General features: G+C 45.5%; 1 protein-coding gene across 2 annotated transcripts in view; it reads right to left on the bottom strand.

The window, feature by feature from the left end:
* PRKCB (protein kinase C beta) overlaps positions 1 to 12,835 on the bottom strand; it is a 215,280-nt gene extending 202,445 nt beyond the window's left edge. Inside the window, exons 1-2 of one of the 2 annotated variants that reach the window (XM_083152923.1) lie at positions 12,570 to 12,835; positions 7,331 to 7,362 (exon numbers count right to left, since the gene is read on the bottom strand). In XM_083152923.1, coding sequence (XP_083009049.1) covers positions 7,331 to 7,362; positions 12,570 to 12,730 — 193 coding nt within the window. In that variant the 5' untranslated portion in view covers positions 12,731 to 12,835. The remainder of the gene's footprint in view (positions 1 to 7,330; positions 7,363 to 12,569) is intronic. The other variant, XM_083152922.1, reaches the window with a different exon arrangement.
* Between the last annotated feature and the right edge of the window lie 613 nt (positions 12,836 to 13,448).

Genomic DNA, 13,448 nt, shown 5'->3' with positions numbered 1-13,448 from the left:
TTAAACTGACTGCAGACGTCACACCGCTCCATATTAAAAGTTGGGAGTCTATAAGCCCTGTCCGCAGTCCCCTCTTATAATTAAGAAAAATGAGAAAAGTGGCGCTAAATTATAAATAACAAATAAAGACAAGGATGCAAAACAGTGATAAATTGTTGGCATATAGTGGACCTGCAGTGGGTTGGAGAGAGTCGATAATATATATATATATATATATATATATATATATATATATATATATATATATATATATATATATATATATATATATATATATATATATATATATATATATATATATATATATATATATATATATAGTCCCATTCCGATTATTCCGCCAGAAAGTGGGTGGTGTTTTTAATAGCCAAATGGTGGTGTGAGTGTTCCCACAAAAAGTTACCAAGCCGCTGGAGGAAATGAATCCATTTAAGGAAAGCGTTGCAGCAAGAGTCCTCCTAGAGAAGTGATGGCTAACCTTGACACTTCAGCTGTTGTTGAACTAAACGTCCCGGCATACCCTGCATCAGATTTAGCATGGCCAAATAGTAAAACTGGTGCAGGGCATTCTGGGTTGTGTAGTTCAACAAAGACTTGAGTGTCAAGGTTAGCCATCACTGTCCTTGAGTGCAGTGTGGGTGATCTAATGATATAGTCCAATTGTAATCCAATGGTACTCCTATAAAAGATAAATGGCAGGCTGGTTCGGGTACGTAGCAACGTTAGTTGAACAGAGTCTTGGTGGACTTGTTGTCCTGAAGCGGTTTGTTGTCTAAAGTACAGCTGACAGCAGTGGCGTAACTATAAATTTTGCTCCCCCCTGCCAAAAAGTTTGTGGTGCCCACCCCCCAGGCTCCTCTCCAGCATGTGACGTGATACGCATAACGAAGAAGCTGAAGCAGGAGAGGAAGAGAGACCAGCAGCCACTGCTGCTTCCCTTGGCTCTGACGCATCCCAGGCCACCCTAGTACGGCCATCCGCCTGCCCAACCTGTACACAGTAGGCAAAAGCTGGCTCTGTGTAGAGTCAATTGAATCGGTGGGGGGGGGGATTTGTCATCTTTGCCATGGCCGCACCCGCGCTGTGGCTGACTCGCCTCCACTGCTCAGTCAGTGGGCAGCGGCAGGCAGGAGCAGGCAGGAGCATGTCAATGCGTTGAGTGGGTGCCGGCGCCCACACAGACCCCACTGCTGCTTGCTCCCCCAAGCGGCTGCTGGGGCTGCCTTACAGTAGTTACCGTACTAGCTGACAGTGAAACACATCAGGTCGACTAGTGAACCCAGACTCTATTCATCTTATGTTGCTACGTACCGGAACCAGCCTGCCATTCATCTTTTATTGGAGTACCATTGGATTACAATTGGACTATATCCTCAGATCACACACACCACACTCAAAGAGGACTCTTGCTGCACACTATACAGCTGATTATGGGTCATCACTGAACAGGAATGCAGTATTTGGATGTTTTCCTGGATATGCCATTGGAAGCCAAACATGAACAAGTAGGGTGCCACGTAACTTTTACCTTTCCCAGAGGAAGTCCCATTCTTGTTCCCACTGGCAATATCTACCTAATTGACTTAATTGCGTTATTGGGTTTGATCCAAAATGGAACAACGGGTGTTGTCTGTGGACAGAGCAAACCTCAAAGCCCAAGAGCAACCCAGTTCTTAGAGTGTTGGGCAACATTCCTTTGTATATCACCCCGGGTAATATTCATGCCAGAGGTGAACGGGTTAAGCAGTCATTCCGATGACAAACGACTTCACAGCTCCACAGTAATTATCTGTAACTGAACATCCGCTTGCAGTTGTGACACCAGAAACTAGTGACAGACAGCTTGTGCTCTACAGCTGAAGCACTGCATGTATGGCTAAGGCATACCACTGCCCATCTCACACGCAGTCCTGTCCTCACTGACGCAACCCTTCTCTCCTGATTTACTCTGTGCTGCTGGGGGACACTGCTCCTTCCACTATATAACGTATGAAACAACATGGACAGTATGGAATATACTTTACCCGTTAGATACAAGAGCACATATAAGAAGCCAATACTATGAAGTTGCCTAAATTAGGGACAGATAACGCCTTTGAAGTGTGACAGCAACGTGACGCTGCAGTAGAACAGATTCTGTTGGTCTGGAACACAAACTGACAAGTGTAGTTTCTAGTGTGCATTCTAGCACCTGCTATCTTTGAAAACCTATGCAGTTCCTCTTCCCTGCCTGTGGTGTCGCTGTGCGCTGTGGTGTTTCTAGCACAGGTCTGGTTTGCATATCAGTGCTGATATATAGACCACACTGTGCTAGAAGCACTACAGCAGACAGTGACACCCCAGGCAGGGAAGAGGAACAGCATGGGTTTTCAAAGATAGCGTCTGCTAGAATGAACACTAGTTTCTATGAGAAATATGTATTAAGTAAGCCTGGTGAAGTGATAAAGTGGCCAGCAATAACACACCAGCCAATCATATCTGTCATTTTGCAAAGCCAGCATGAAACATGACAGTTAGGAGGTGATTGGCTGCTGAATTATTACCTTCCACTTTGTCACTTCACCAGGCTTAATACATCTGCCCCAAAGCCCTCACCAGCCAACTCCTAGAACATTGCCAGACAAGTGTAGCTTAGACCATCCGTGTACTTCATCTGCATGACGATTACGCCGTGACTACTGGCACTGCAGGGATACTTTCACTTAAGGCCTCTGGTTAAGCTCTTGCATGCATCTCATGATGAGCTGGTCACTTCCCTATGAACGGATATTTGTGGTTTGCAAAGAAACATCTGACAATCTATAAGTCACCAGCAGCGTGTGATCTGCTTCCAGCGTTATCTAGATGGCACGGTGTGGTTTGTGGCCCACATGGAGAAGACGGGCTCCTCATTTGGCTGACACACAACAGCCTGGATGATCCTGGATTGTAAATCATGAGGTCACCTAACTTACATAGATCATACAGACACAGGCACATGTGGGCACCACATTACATGCCTGACTATGCATAGATATCTGCCTACATAAGGCACCACAGCACGTAACATGGCTTCGACGTCCTGCTGGGTATAATAAAAAAAAATAAAAAAAAATAAAAAAATTTAATATTGCTTGCATTTGGGATCATTAATCATTATAGTAAATTATAAGATTATTAAAGATCACAGAGGATACAAAAAATCCCACTTGACAAGTGCTTCTATACAGGTCTCCAGTACTGGTGGTAATTTACAGAGGTGCCAGACGGGGTCCAGACAGCCGGGTTCCTGACAGCCACCGGCTATTCTCCCTCGTGAAACCAATTTGAAAGCCAGCACTTATCAGGGATTTCGTTACGCCTGCCTGAAGCAGGCGTAACCAAAAAAAAAAAAATCCGGATAAGCCGCGGTAACCCCTCTAGTCTAGTGTTCATTTTAGTACCCTGCATCTTTCAAAACCCATGTAGTTCCTCTTCCCTGCCTGGGGTTTCGCTCTCTACTGTGATGCTTCTAGCACAGTGTGGTCTGTATTTCAGCACTGATATGCAGACCACGCTGTACTAGCAGAACCAGAGCAGAGAGGGACACCCAAGGCAGGGAAGATGAACTGCATGAGTTTTAATAGGAGCAGGGTGCTAGAATGAACTCTATAGTTAGTGTCTTACGCCCACCACAGCAGCAGGAGCTGTGGATGGCAGTGAGGGCGCCCACGAGGGGATACAGTCAATCACTTAAGGTTGACAGGGCTTCGGATCCACCTTTGGCTGCTCCTGATTTGCCGACTGTCTGCAAGCTGCAATGAGATTCTCCCAGCACATGTCGGCATGAGTTTTTCACATTTTGAGCCGACACGTGCTGGGAGAATTAAATAGCGTGCCGAGTGCAGTGAGGCACCGCGTCGGAAGGATGGAGTGAGCGCAGCGAGCCTTGCAAGGGAAGGAGGTACAATTAGATGGTGTTCTTATACATTAAGGTAAGCAGTTCTCCAGACGCAAATACAGAACAGATACTATGAATAACATCAAATGTGCATTCCAACAGACATAGGCCTACTACAGCGTGTAGACAGCCAAAAAAAAATAAAAACAGTCCTACAAAGAAAACAAATCAGATACACTAGAGATAGCATCAGGTTGGTCATGTATATAAATGAATGGACAGTCATGAAAAGGTTCCTTACACTTAACATTACACATACAATATAGTCACCACCTGGCTCTTATTTATCGCACGTAACCCGATCTTGTACAGTGGATCGGTGCAGTTACTATAACAAGCTCCTCGTGTGATGCTCCATGAATTATACAGCATTCCAGCGCTGCTTACATAACCAGGGCCAGAAGGGGCTGCTATCGCAGTGCACATCACCGTGCGCCACTTGCAAATCATGTACCCTCTAGATCTGGGAATTTCCTATATGCATTTTATGTACATACAATTAACCCTACACTTCCTCACAAAGCTCAGAAGCGCAGCCTGGAACCCTGTGGGCCTTGTGCTCCGAGGACAGCAGTAGTTAAACCTACCCCCATTCCTAGAGGAGGCGCACATCTGAAGCCAATCACAAACATGTTATTAACGGAGACACACAGGAGCACATAGGTCGGCTATTGCAGGATTGCTCAGTAAGGACTCCTAGCCTATACTTTGCTGTACGTAAACATAGAGACAAGACAAAAGCCAGTGCAGTCAGTAAACACAGCGCAGGTACTTCCCTGGTAAGATAAGTGGGTAGCGGGTAGATGATAACAGCCAAATGCATCAGAGTGGGATGTATACTAGAACACTAATAATAATGACACCGTGGCCTTTCCACTACTGGCAGGATAATGCGGGCGCCTTGTCCAGGACTGGCACAGTACCTAGCTGCTCAACCCTGCCAATGCTGGCAGCAATCCCGTGTACAGTTCCCTATGCCCTGGAGACATTTAAACTGGTATACACTGAATCAATAACACAGAGTGCATAGCTGCCACCAAGCCAAAGGTTTTAATGCTGTCCTTCAGCACCACAGGCCACTCTGTACAATGACATATCTGGCCCAATTACATTGGGCCTTATTCTGGTTCACTCTTAGAGACAAATTCATTCTCAAATGGACAAAACCATGTGCACTGCAGCGGGGGGGGGGGGCAGATTTAACATGTGCAGAGAGAATAAGATTTGGGTGGGGTTTTTCTTTAAAGTGAGATCTAAACTGCAGTGTAGAAATAAAGCAGTTAGTATTTTCTCTGCCCAGAAACAATATAACTCACCCAAATATAATACTCTATGCACATGTTACATCTACCCCACCTGCAGTGCACATGGTTTTGTCCATCTGAGACGGAATTTGCCTCAGAGTGAACCAGAATAATCCCCTTAATTAAGAGTCATCCAGTACAGAATAAACCCCAACTCTGGATTGGACACATTTTCTTGGGGTTAGTCAGTCATAAAAGGTGGCTAAAGCTGGACGTTATGCCAACAAATTCTTATCTCAGAACTGGCAGTTGCAGAACTTCATAAAATTCCCTGGAATTACAGCAGAAACCATAGGACAGACAGATATCAGGAGTTTCCTGTTCCCTTCACTTTCAGCACTGCGCTAACCCCATGTAACTGCATTGTACCAATCGGTGCTCATTTATTATGTACCGTACTATAGAGTATATACTCTATAGTATAGTCACAATTTCTAGTTAATATCGGTGCTTAAAAAGAAAAATAGTAAAACAAAGAATAATACGTTTGTAATATTTCAACAACACTTTCCACTCTCTCAAACTCAGCAAATAAATTCCACAATAATGAAAATGCCTTTCTTCTGTTGACACGTCGCGAAATAGATTATTTTCTGAATTTAATGTTGACAATTGTATTTATTTTATTTCAACATAAAACAGACAAATCTTATTTAAACTGTATCATAAATATATTCTTCCTAAGTTTGGTATTTCGGCTATTTTTCTTTTTTTTTTTTATATTTTATTTGAAAAGAACAAAAGACAGATCTTGGTTATCAAGCATAAGCTGGGTACCCACTGAGCGATATGCCGCCCGGTCAGGATGGTCCAGACCGATATATGGCCTACATTATGCTCAGTGCGTACCGGTGATATGCACGCTACAATGCAACGGCATCTGGTTTGCGGTGTGTGCAAATCAAACCCCACGATATCGCTAGCGCACTAATGCACGCTAATGAAGGACAGAACAGTGGGCCTGATTCAGAGCTGCAAGCAAAGTGTGGAGTCACAACTGAGCAAAACCAACTGCAGATGGGGGCAAATGTAACATTTGCAGAGAGATTTAGATTTGGGGGGGATCGGTTCTAAGTGAAAACTAAATTGCAGCGTACCAGTGTTCTGGTGTGTAGGGTACACACCAGAACCATCATGATCATGAGCAGATAGTGAGACGACCATACGATGGTCGCAAGATCTGTTCTGATCTTCATACGATCTGATCACGATCTGTACCCAGTTGAAGGGGTCATTTTGAAATCCCGACTATAGCAGGTAGGATCTGCAAAACGACCAGCGGGAACATGCATCCGATCTAAAACATGCCCAATTTACATACAATCGGTTGAGATTTTATCAAAAACGGTCACTCGCGCAATGCACTCCTGGGACCGCCGAAGATGCTGCTGAAGGCCTGCCGTGGATGCCGGGGGACTTGGTAAGTATAAAAAAGGGTGAAAATTAAATTAGAACCCCTTTTTTTGGAATAATTCGGGTAATGGATCTCCGGAAACAGGATACTCAACCTGTATTATTATTATTATTTTAGCAATCTTTCTCTAAAAGGCCTCAATGCAAAAATACACTCTCAAAAAACCTATGGGGCGCCACACATTGTATTCTAGGTATGGCAACGTCTGGCAAACATAAAATCTCTCCTTTTAGATAAAAATCAATATTTTAATCACTTTGAGTGACATTAACGCCGAGTTGCACATTCGCCAGAAAGCGATTCTTCCATATGATAATGGCGGATGGCATTAGTATGGAGGATTAAAATTTTATGGATTGCAAAAAAAAAAAAAAAAAAAAAAAAATGAAGGTAAACAGAAAAATAAAAATTCTCCCTCGTTCAATGCGTTATGTTTTGCAGATACGGTAAACGCAGATACATCTGAAATCACAAATAAAGAATACTCTAGTTCCCAGAGCCTTTTCTAACATCATTATCTATCGCATAATTACTAGCAGCAGGAGATTCCCTTGCAAGGAGATGCCTCTCTACACAGCCACAGGAATACGTCAATAAATCACTGGATGACAGCTCTGCAAAAAGGGAATATACTTCTGCCCCCATCCCCTTACATATCCAGCATAAATGCATGCAAGGTGGTCGAACACTAACCTTGACACTGGAATCCCTGCTTGCCGAAACCCCTGCAAAAAAAAAAAAAAAAATAAGGAGGGTCACATCAATGAACATGTCAATGTCTAATAAATATTTTCTGCAATGGCCCATATAAAGCTCTGCATAGGTATTGCATCTGAAGAATTTTTATTTTAGAATAATATTTTATTGACATATGGATAAAGCAATTTATTCTGAATGTCATCTAAAATAGCATTCTGCTCCAATCAATCCTAAATGATCTTTGCTTAATTGTGCCAAGTAGGGCAGAAACATATGGTACATGTAGTCTTATGGCACTGTTCTGAACAGGCTATGGCAGTGGTTGCCAAACGGTGTGCTGTGGCTCCCTGCGGCGCCTCAAGACACTTGTAGGGGTGCCCCAGGTTGGTGGTCCAGGACCAATTCAAATTATTTATGGTTAATTATTTATGGGCAAAACCAGTGCTGGCGCGGCTGCCAAACATAAAATGTGTACAAACAGAAGGAAATCCTGCCCTTTACCACATAACTGACCCCAGGAATAGCATATAAACCCAATCTACTTAATGTTATATTTTTTGCAGGTTTTTATTTTTATTTTTGGGGGCCTAGGGGTGACGCGAAAAAATTTCCGATACTCTAGGGTGCCATAATTCAAAAAAAAGGATTGGGAACCTCTGGCCTATGGATAAAATGCTAAAAGATGTATTACCAGTATTTTCTGACCTTTTACTCATGCCCTAAATCAGGGATGCGGAACCTTCGGCGCTCCAGCTGTTGTTGAACTACACATCCGAGCAAGTCTGGCAACAGTTTTAGCATGGCCAAATAGCAAAACTGAAGCAGGGCATGCTGGGAGTTGTAGTTCAACAACAGCTGGAGGGCCAAAGGTTCCCCATCCCTGCCCTAAATGTTCATTTGTAACACCCACCCGCCATGTCCACAAGCCACGACCCAAGATATTGGGGTCTATGAACAAAGACTTGGATAGAGATAATGTAGACAGAGAAAGTACCAGCCAATCAGCCCCTACCTGCCATGTTAAAGGCGGTGTTGAAAATTAACAGTTAGAAGCTGATTGGCTGGCCCTTTATCTCCATCCGCTGTACCCCTCTCCAAGACTAATGGGGCCTACACACGTAGCAATGTCAGGCCATTCTGCCCCTACATCACGCTGTGTGTGGGGGCATAGCCATAGCAATACGTGGCCCAGCGTGTCACTATCGCCCCGGCGATTAATATCCAGCGTGCTGGATAAATCAAGTTAATGGGCGGGATCAGGGCCAGCGTTCTAGCGGAGAACACTGGCCCTGACAGATCGCTCAGGACACAGCGCTAATACATTGCTGTGTTTACCCATCAATATCACCTGTGGCAGCATTGGCAAGTATATAATGGGTCTTGGGGGCTGACATATCAATAAACTGTATCATACGCAATGTGTTTTTAAATATGTTCTGCATGATAAATGGCCAATCAGCTCATGTCATCTGTTTGAAAAATGACAGATTGGCTGGAGCACCATTCATTATATAGTTAGAAAACACATTGTGTATGGTAAAACTCATTAGTAAAGCAGCCCCTTAAGCAAGCTCAGAGTAACCACAATTTGGAAATGTACTGTATTCCTAGCATTATGGTGACCACAATCCATTATAAACAGAAGACATACAGGCAAGTCCCTACATTCACTTATTATAAAGTGGCAAATAAATACTAGCACAGTAATAAGACAGAACATAACAGACGATAGCAGTGTCACAAAAAGGCAGGCAACATACCACACATACACAAATCAATGATACAAAAAGATTCCATTACAGTCAATAACACTAGTTTAGGGTGCCAGATCAGGAGTTCCCAAATATTACAGCTGTTCCTAATTTTTACCCAGGGTTGCAGGCCTGTCCAATCTATGGCCCTCCAGCTGTTGAGAAACTGCAAGTCCAATCATGCCTTGCCACAGTTTTGCTATTTAGGGAATGCTAAAACGATGGCAAGGCATGCTGGGATGTGTAGTCTCACAACAGCTGGAGGGCCACAGTTTGGACATGCCTGGGTAGAGGAATGAGCCCAGAATCTAAGCCTTGACCACAGCAATGCCATAGGAATATCAACACATCCCTGAGTAGAAATAGCGGATGAATAGCGGATGAACACTGCAGACATGCAGCAACACGCTGAAAACATGTAGGGGTCTGTTACGGTTCCAGAAGAAAACACCACTCATAGCAGAACACAGGAGAAATGCATCTAGTGCAGAAGAATATAAACAGCAGCTACAGAGTGTGGGCAGGAAGCCAGCAAAGAAGTGCTAAACTCCGTTTTATTGGCCCTGGGGTCCCTTGAATGAACCAACGTGGATATCAAAATAAAAACTTTATGGTAAAAATCAGTAGTGAAATTCTGCAGATTGTATTATGGACCACTTCAACGACTTCCTTTAGCTGTCGTCTCAAACACTGGGGTCTGCAATGCAGAGCAATAAGATGTAAACTGTGTACGCATGTTGTCAATTCACTAGCATGGTTTCGGTGTAGCTGGGGATGACCCTTATTATGGGTCACCTTTGTATTTTGAGAGCTGTCTCTGCAAGAGGAGGAGCAGCAAAGCTTAACATATTAATTTCACGTTGGATCATGCAGAGCTAGTCCCACTTTCATAATAAGGGATATCCCATACATGTGGGCACCGGTGGTGATTAGAGGGCTCGGTTCAACCAACTAAAGCAGCAGGGTCAAACAGCAACCTTGTACCAATCCCTTGCCTGAACCACAATGCCTGGTGTTATTGATGCAGTCTCTGCAGATCCCCCAAAAGCAACATTCATTCACATCAGCAACACTGCAGCCTCCCCAACACTACAGGGGTGGGAGATGATGGGATAGTCTCCCAGCAGCAATGTCATGGATGGGTGACAATTGAATCTATTAGCAATGCAGTGTAATCGCACCCGTTTCCTGTGTTTGTTGGGTGTTTGCACCAGGAAGCTGATGCTATCAGTTAGACACTTTCTTGCAGGAGTCTCATTAACACTGCCTGCATCATCCCTTGCCTGTCAAACAAGCCCTCTGCCAGGATGAGGCTGCAGTGCAGACCCCTGCAGTCCCAGCAAACACAGCTTACTGCACCAGTCTGTCAATCAATAAATAAGAAATAAATGTCTGGTCACAATAGTCACCCAGAACGGGGATGAAAACAACACACACCAGGCAATAGAACGCATGCAAGCACAATGCTCGCCCAGAATGATAAACAAAACACAATAGGCACTAGTATGTATGTAGGACCAGCACCTGTTTATATGTGGGCACTAGCGTGAATGTGGGCATTCTAATGTATGTAAGCAATGGCATGCATTTAGCAATTATTATGCATGTGGACAATGGCATGCATGTGAGGAGTAGGAATGTGTAATGTAGGCACGGTCAGGCATGCAGAATTAGCCCACATGTGGTCAATGCCATGGCATGCATGTGAGAATGGGTACGCACTGTCAGGCATGCATGTGAGAATGAGTATGCATGTGGGCACCAACACAAATGTAGGCACTGTCAGCCATGCAGAATTAGCCCACATGTGGTCAATGGCATGCATGCGAGAATGGGTAAGCATGTGTAAAGAAGGCAGTCAGGCTTGCAGAATTCGCATGCATGTGAGAATGAGTATGCATGTGGGCACCAACTCGAATGTAGGCACTGTCAGGCATGCATGTGGACAATTGCATGCATTTAAGAATGAGTCGGCATGTGTAAAGTAGGCACTGTCAGACATGCAGAATTAGCACGCATGTGGTCAATAGCATGCATGAGAGAATGAGTAGGCACTGTCAGGCATGCATGTGAGAATGGGTACGCACTGTCAGGCATGCATGTGAGAATGGGTACGCACTGTCAGGCATGCATGTGAGAATGGGTACGCACTGTCAGGCATGCATGGGAGAATGGGTACGCACTGTCAGGCATGCATGGGAGAATGGGTACGCACTGTCAGGCATGCATGGGAGAATGGGTACGCACTGTCAGGCATGCATGGGAGAATGGGTACGCACTGTCAGGCATGCATGGGAGAATGGGTACGCACTGTCAGGCATGCATGGGAGAATGGGTACGCACTGTCAGGCATGCATGGGAGAATGGGTACGCACTGTCAGGCATGCATGGGAGAATGGGTACGCACTGTCAGGCATGCATGGGAGAATGGGTACGCACTGTCAGGCATGCATGTGAGAATGGGTACGCACTGTCAGGCGTGCATGTGAGAATGGGTACGCACTGTCAGGCGTGCATGTGAGAATGGGTACGCACTGTCAGGCGTGCATGTGAGAATGGGTACGCACTGTCAGGCGTGCATGTGAGAATGGGTACGCACTGTCAGGCGTGCATGTGAGAATGGGTACGCACTGTCAGGCGTGCATGTGAGAATGGGTACGCACTGTCAGGCGTGCATGTGAGAATGGGTACGCACTGTCAGGCGTGCATGTGAGAATGGGTACGCACTGTCAGGCGTGCATGTGAGAATGGGTACGCACTGTCAGGTATGCATGTGAGAATGGGTACGCACTGTCAAGCATGCATGTGAGAATGGGTACGCACTGTCAGGCATGCATGCCAGAATGAGTACGCACTGTCAGGCATGCATGCGAGAATGAGTAGGCACTGTCAGGCATGCATGCGAGAATGAGTACGCACTGTCAGGCATGCATGCGAGAATGAGTAGGCACTGTCAGGCATGCATGCGAGAATGGGTACGCACTGTCAGGCATGCATGCGAGAATGAGTAGGCACTGTCAGGCATGCATGCGAGAATGAGTAGGCACTGTCAGGCATGCATGCGAGAATGAGTACGCACTGTCAGGCATGCATGCGAGAATGAGTACGCACTGTCAGGTATGCATGGGAGAATGAGTAGGCATGTGTAAATAAGGCACTGTCAGGCATGCAGAATTAGCATACATGTGGACAATGGCATGCATGTGAGAATAAGTAGGCATGTGGGCACCAACATGAATGTAGGCACTGGTAGGCATAGAGGGATTAGTATGCATGTGGGCACCAGCAGGCAGGCATACATCACCTCCTAGCAGCTACAAGTTATGAAACAAAGTGCACAGTTCCACAGGATGAGCCCTATGCCGCGGGTGCCACACCTGACATGTGGGTACAATAAGGGAGCATCGCAGAGTGCAGGAAAGTCCCCCGGAGCAGAGCCCGGGAGTCACCGGCTGCAGCACTAGGTCGGTGCCCGCTCTCACCAGATGAAGTCGGTGCAGTGGCTGCAGAAGGTGGGCTGCTTGAAGAATCGCGCGGTGAACTTGTGATCCTTCACCTCGTGCACGTTCTTCTGCCTGAGAGCCCCCTTCCTGGCAAAAGGGCTGGCGTTGTCCTCCATCTCGCAGTCTGCGGGGTCAGCCATGCTGCGGTGGCGGTGCTCGCTGTCTCCGGTCCGGTCTCCCCGGGCGCACTGGCTGGCTGCTGCTGCTGCTATACAGCTGCAGCGGCTTCTTCCCCGCCGCACCGCGCGTCACCTGGCCGCGCCCCCCTATCTACATAATTACGCCCCCTGTCAATACTTAGCCCCGCCCACACAGAGAGCTCCCTGTGCTCAGCATCTGCCGGGAATGTCTTCTTCTCATACCGCAGCACAGCATTGGTCTCTGGCTGTTGCCGGCGGCCCGTCCTCATACTAGTGCCGCTCAGTGTGCTCACGGCAAGCCGTGCATGTGCATGATCATATATGTGCATGATAATATATTTGCATGATCTTCTTATATCATGCATGACCTATATATGTGCATGGTCTGCCCTCATACAACATGCATGATCTACATATGTGTACAAGCTTTACATGCATGATCTACATATATGTGCATGCGCTACATGCATGATCTATTTATATGTACATGATATACATACTGTTCATCATGAATGATCTACATATATGTGTATGATCTACATATATGTGCATTCTAACTGTGTGCCTCTTAATCCATCTAAGCAAGTAACCACCTCACTCTGCTTAACAATCTAAAACTAATTACTTCAAACTAATAAAAGTACAATTAAACGGATGCCCTGTATTCCCTGACTGTATTCTGGTTGGACCATGTCGGCCTTTTTCACGACCTTTTGAC

This window comes from Crinia signifera, chromosome 7 (genome assembly GCF_055691185.1).
Source record: "Crinia signifera chromosome 7, ASM5569118v1, whole genome shotgun sequence".
NCBI classification, from domain to species: domain Eukaryota; kingdom Metazoa; phylum Chordata; class Amphibia; order Anura; family Myobatrachidae; genus Crinia; species Crinia signifera.
Note: the sequence above shows the minus strand (reverse complement) of the source record. Positions and strands in the feature narration are given on the sequence as shown.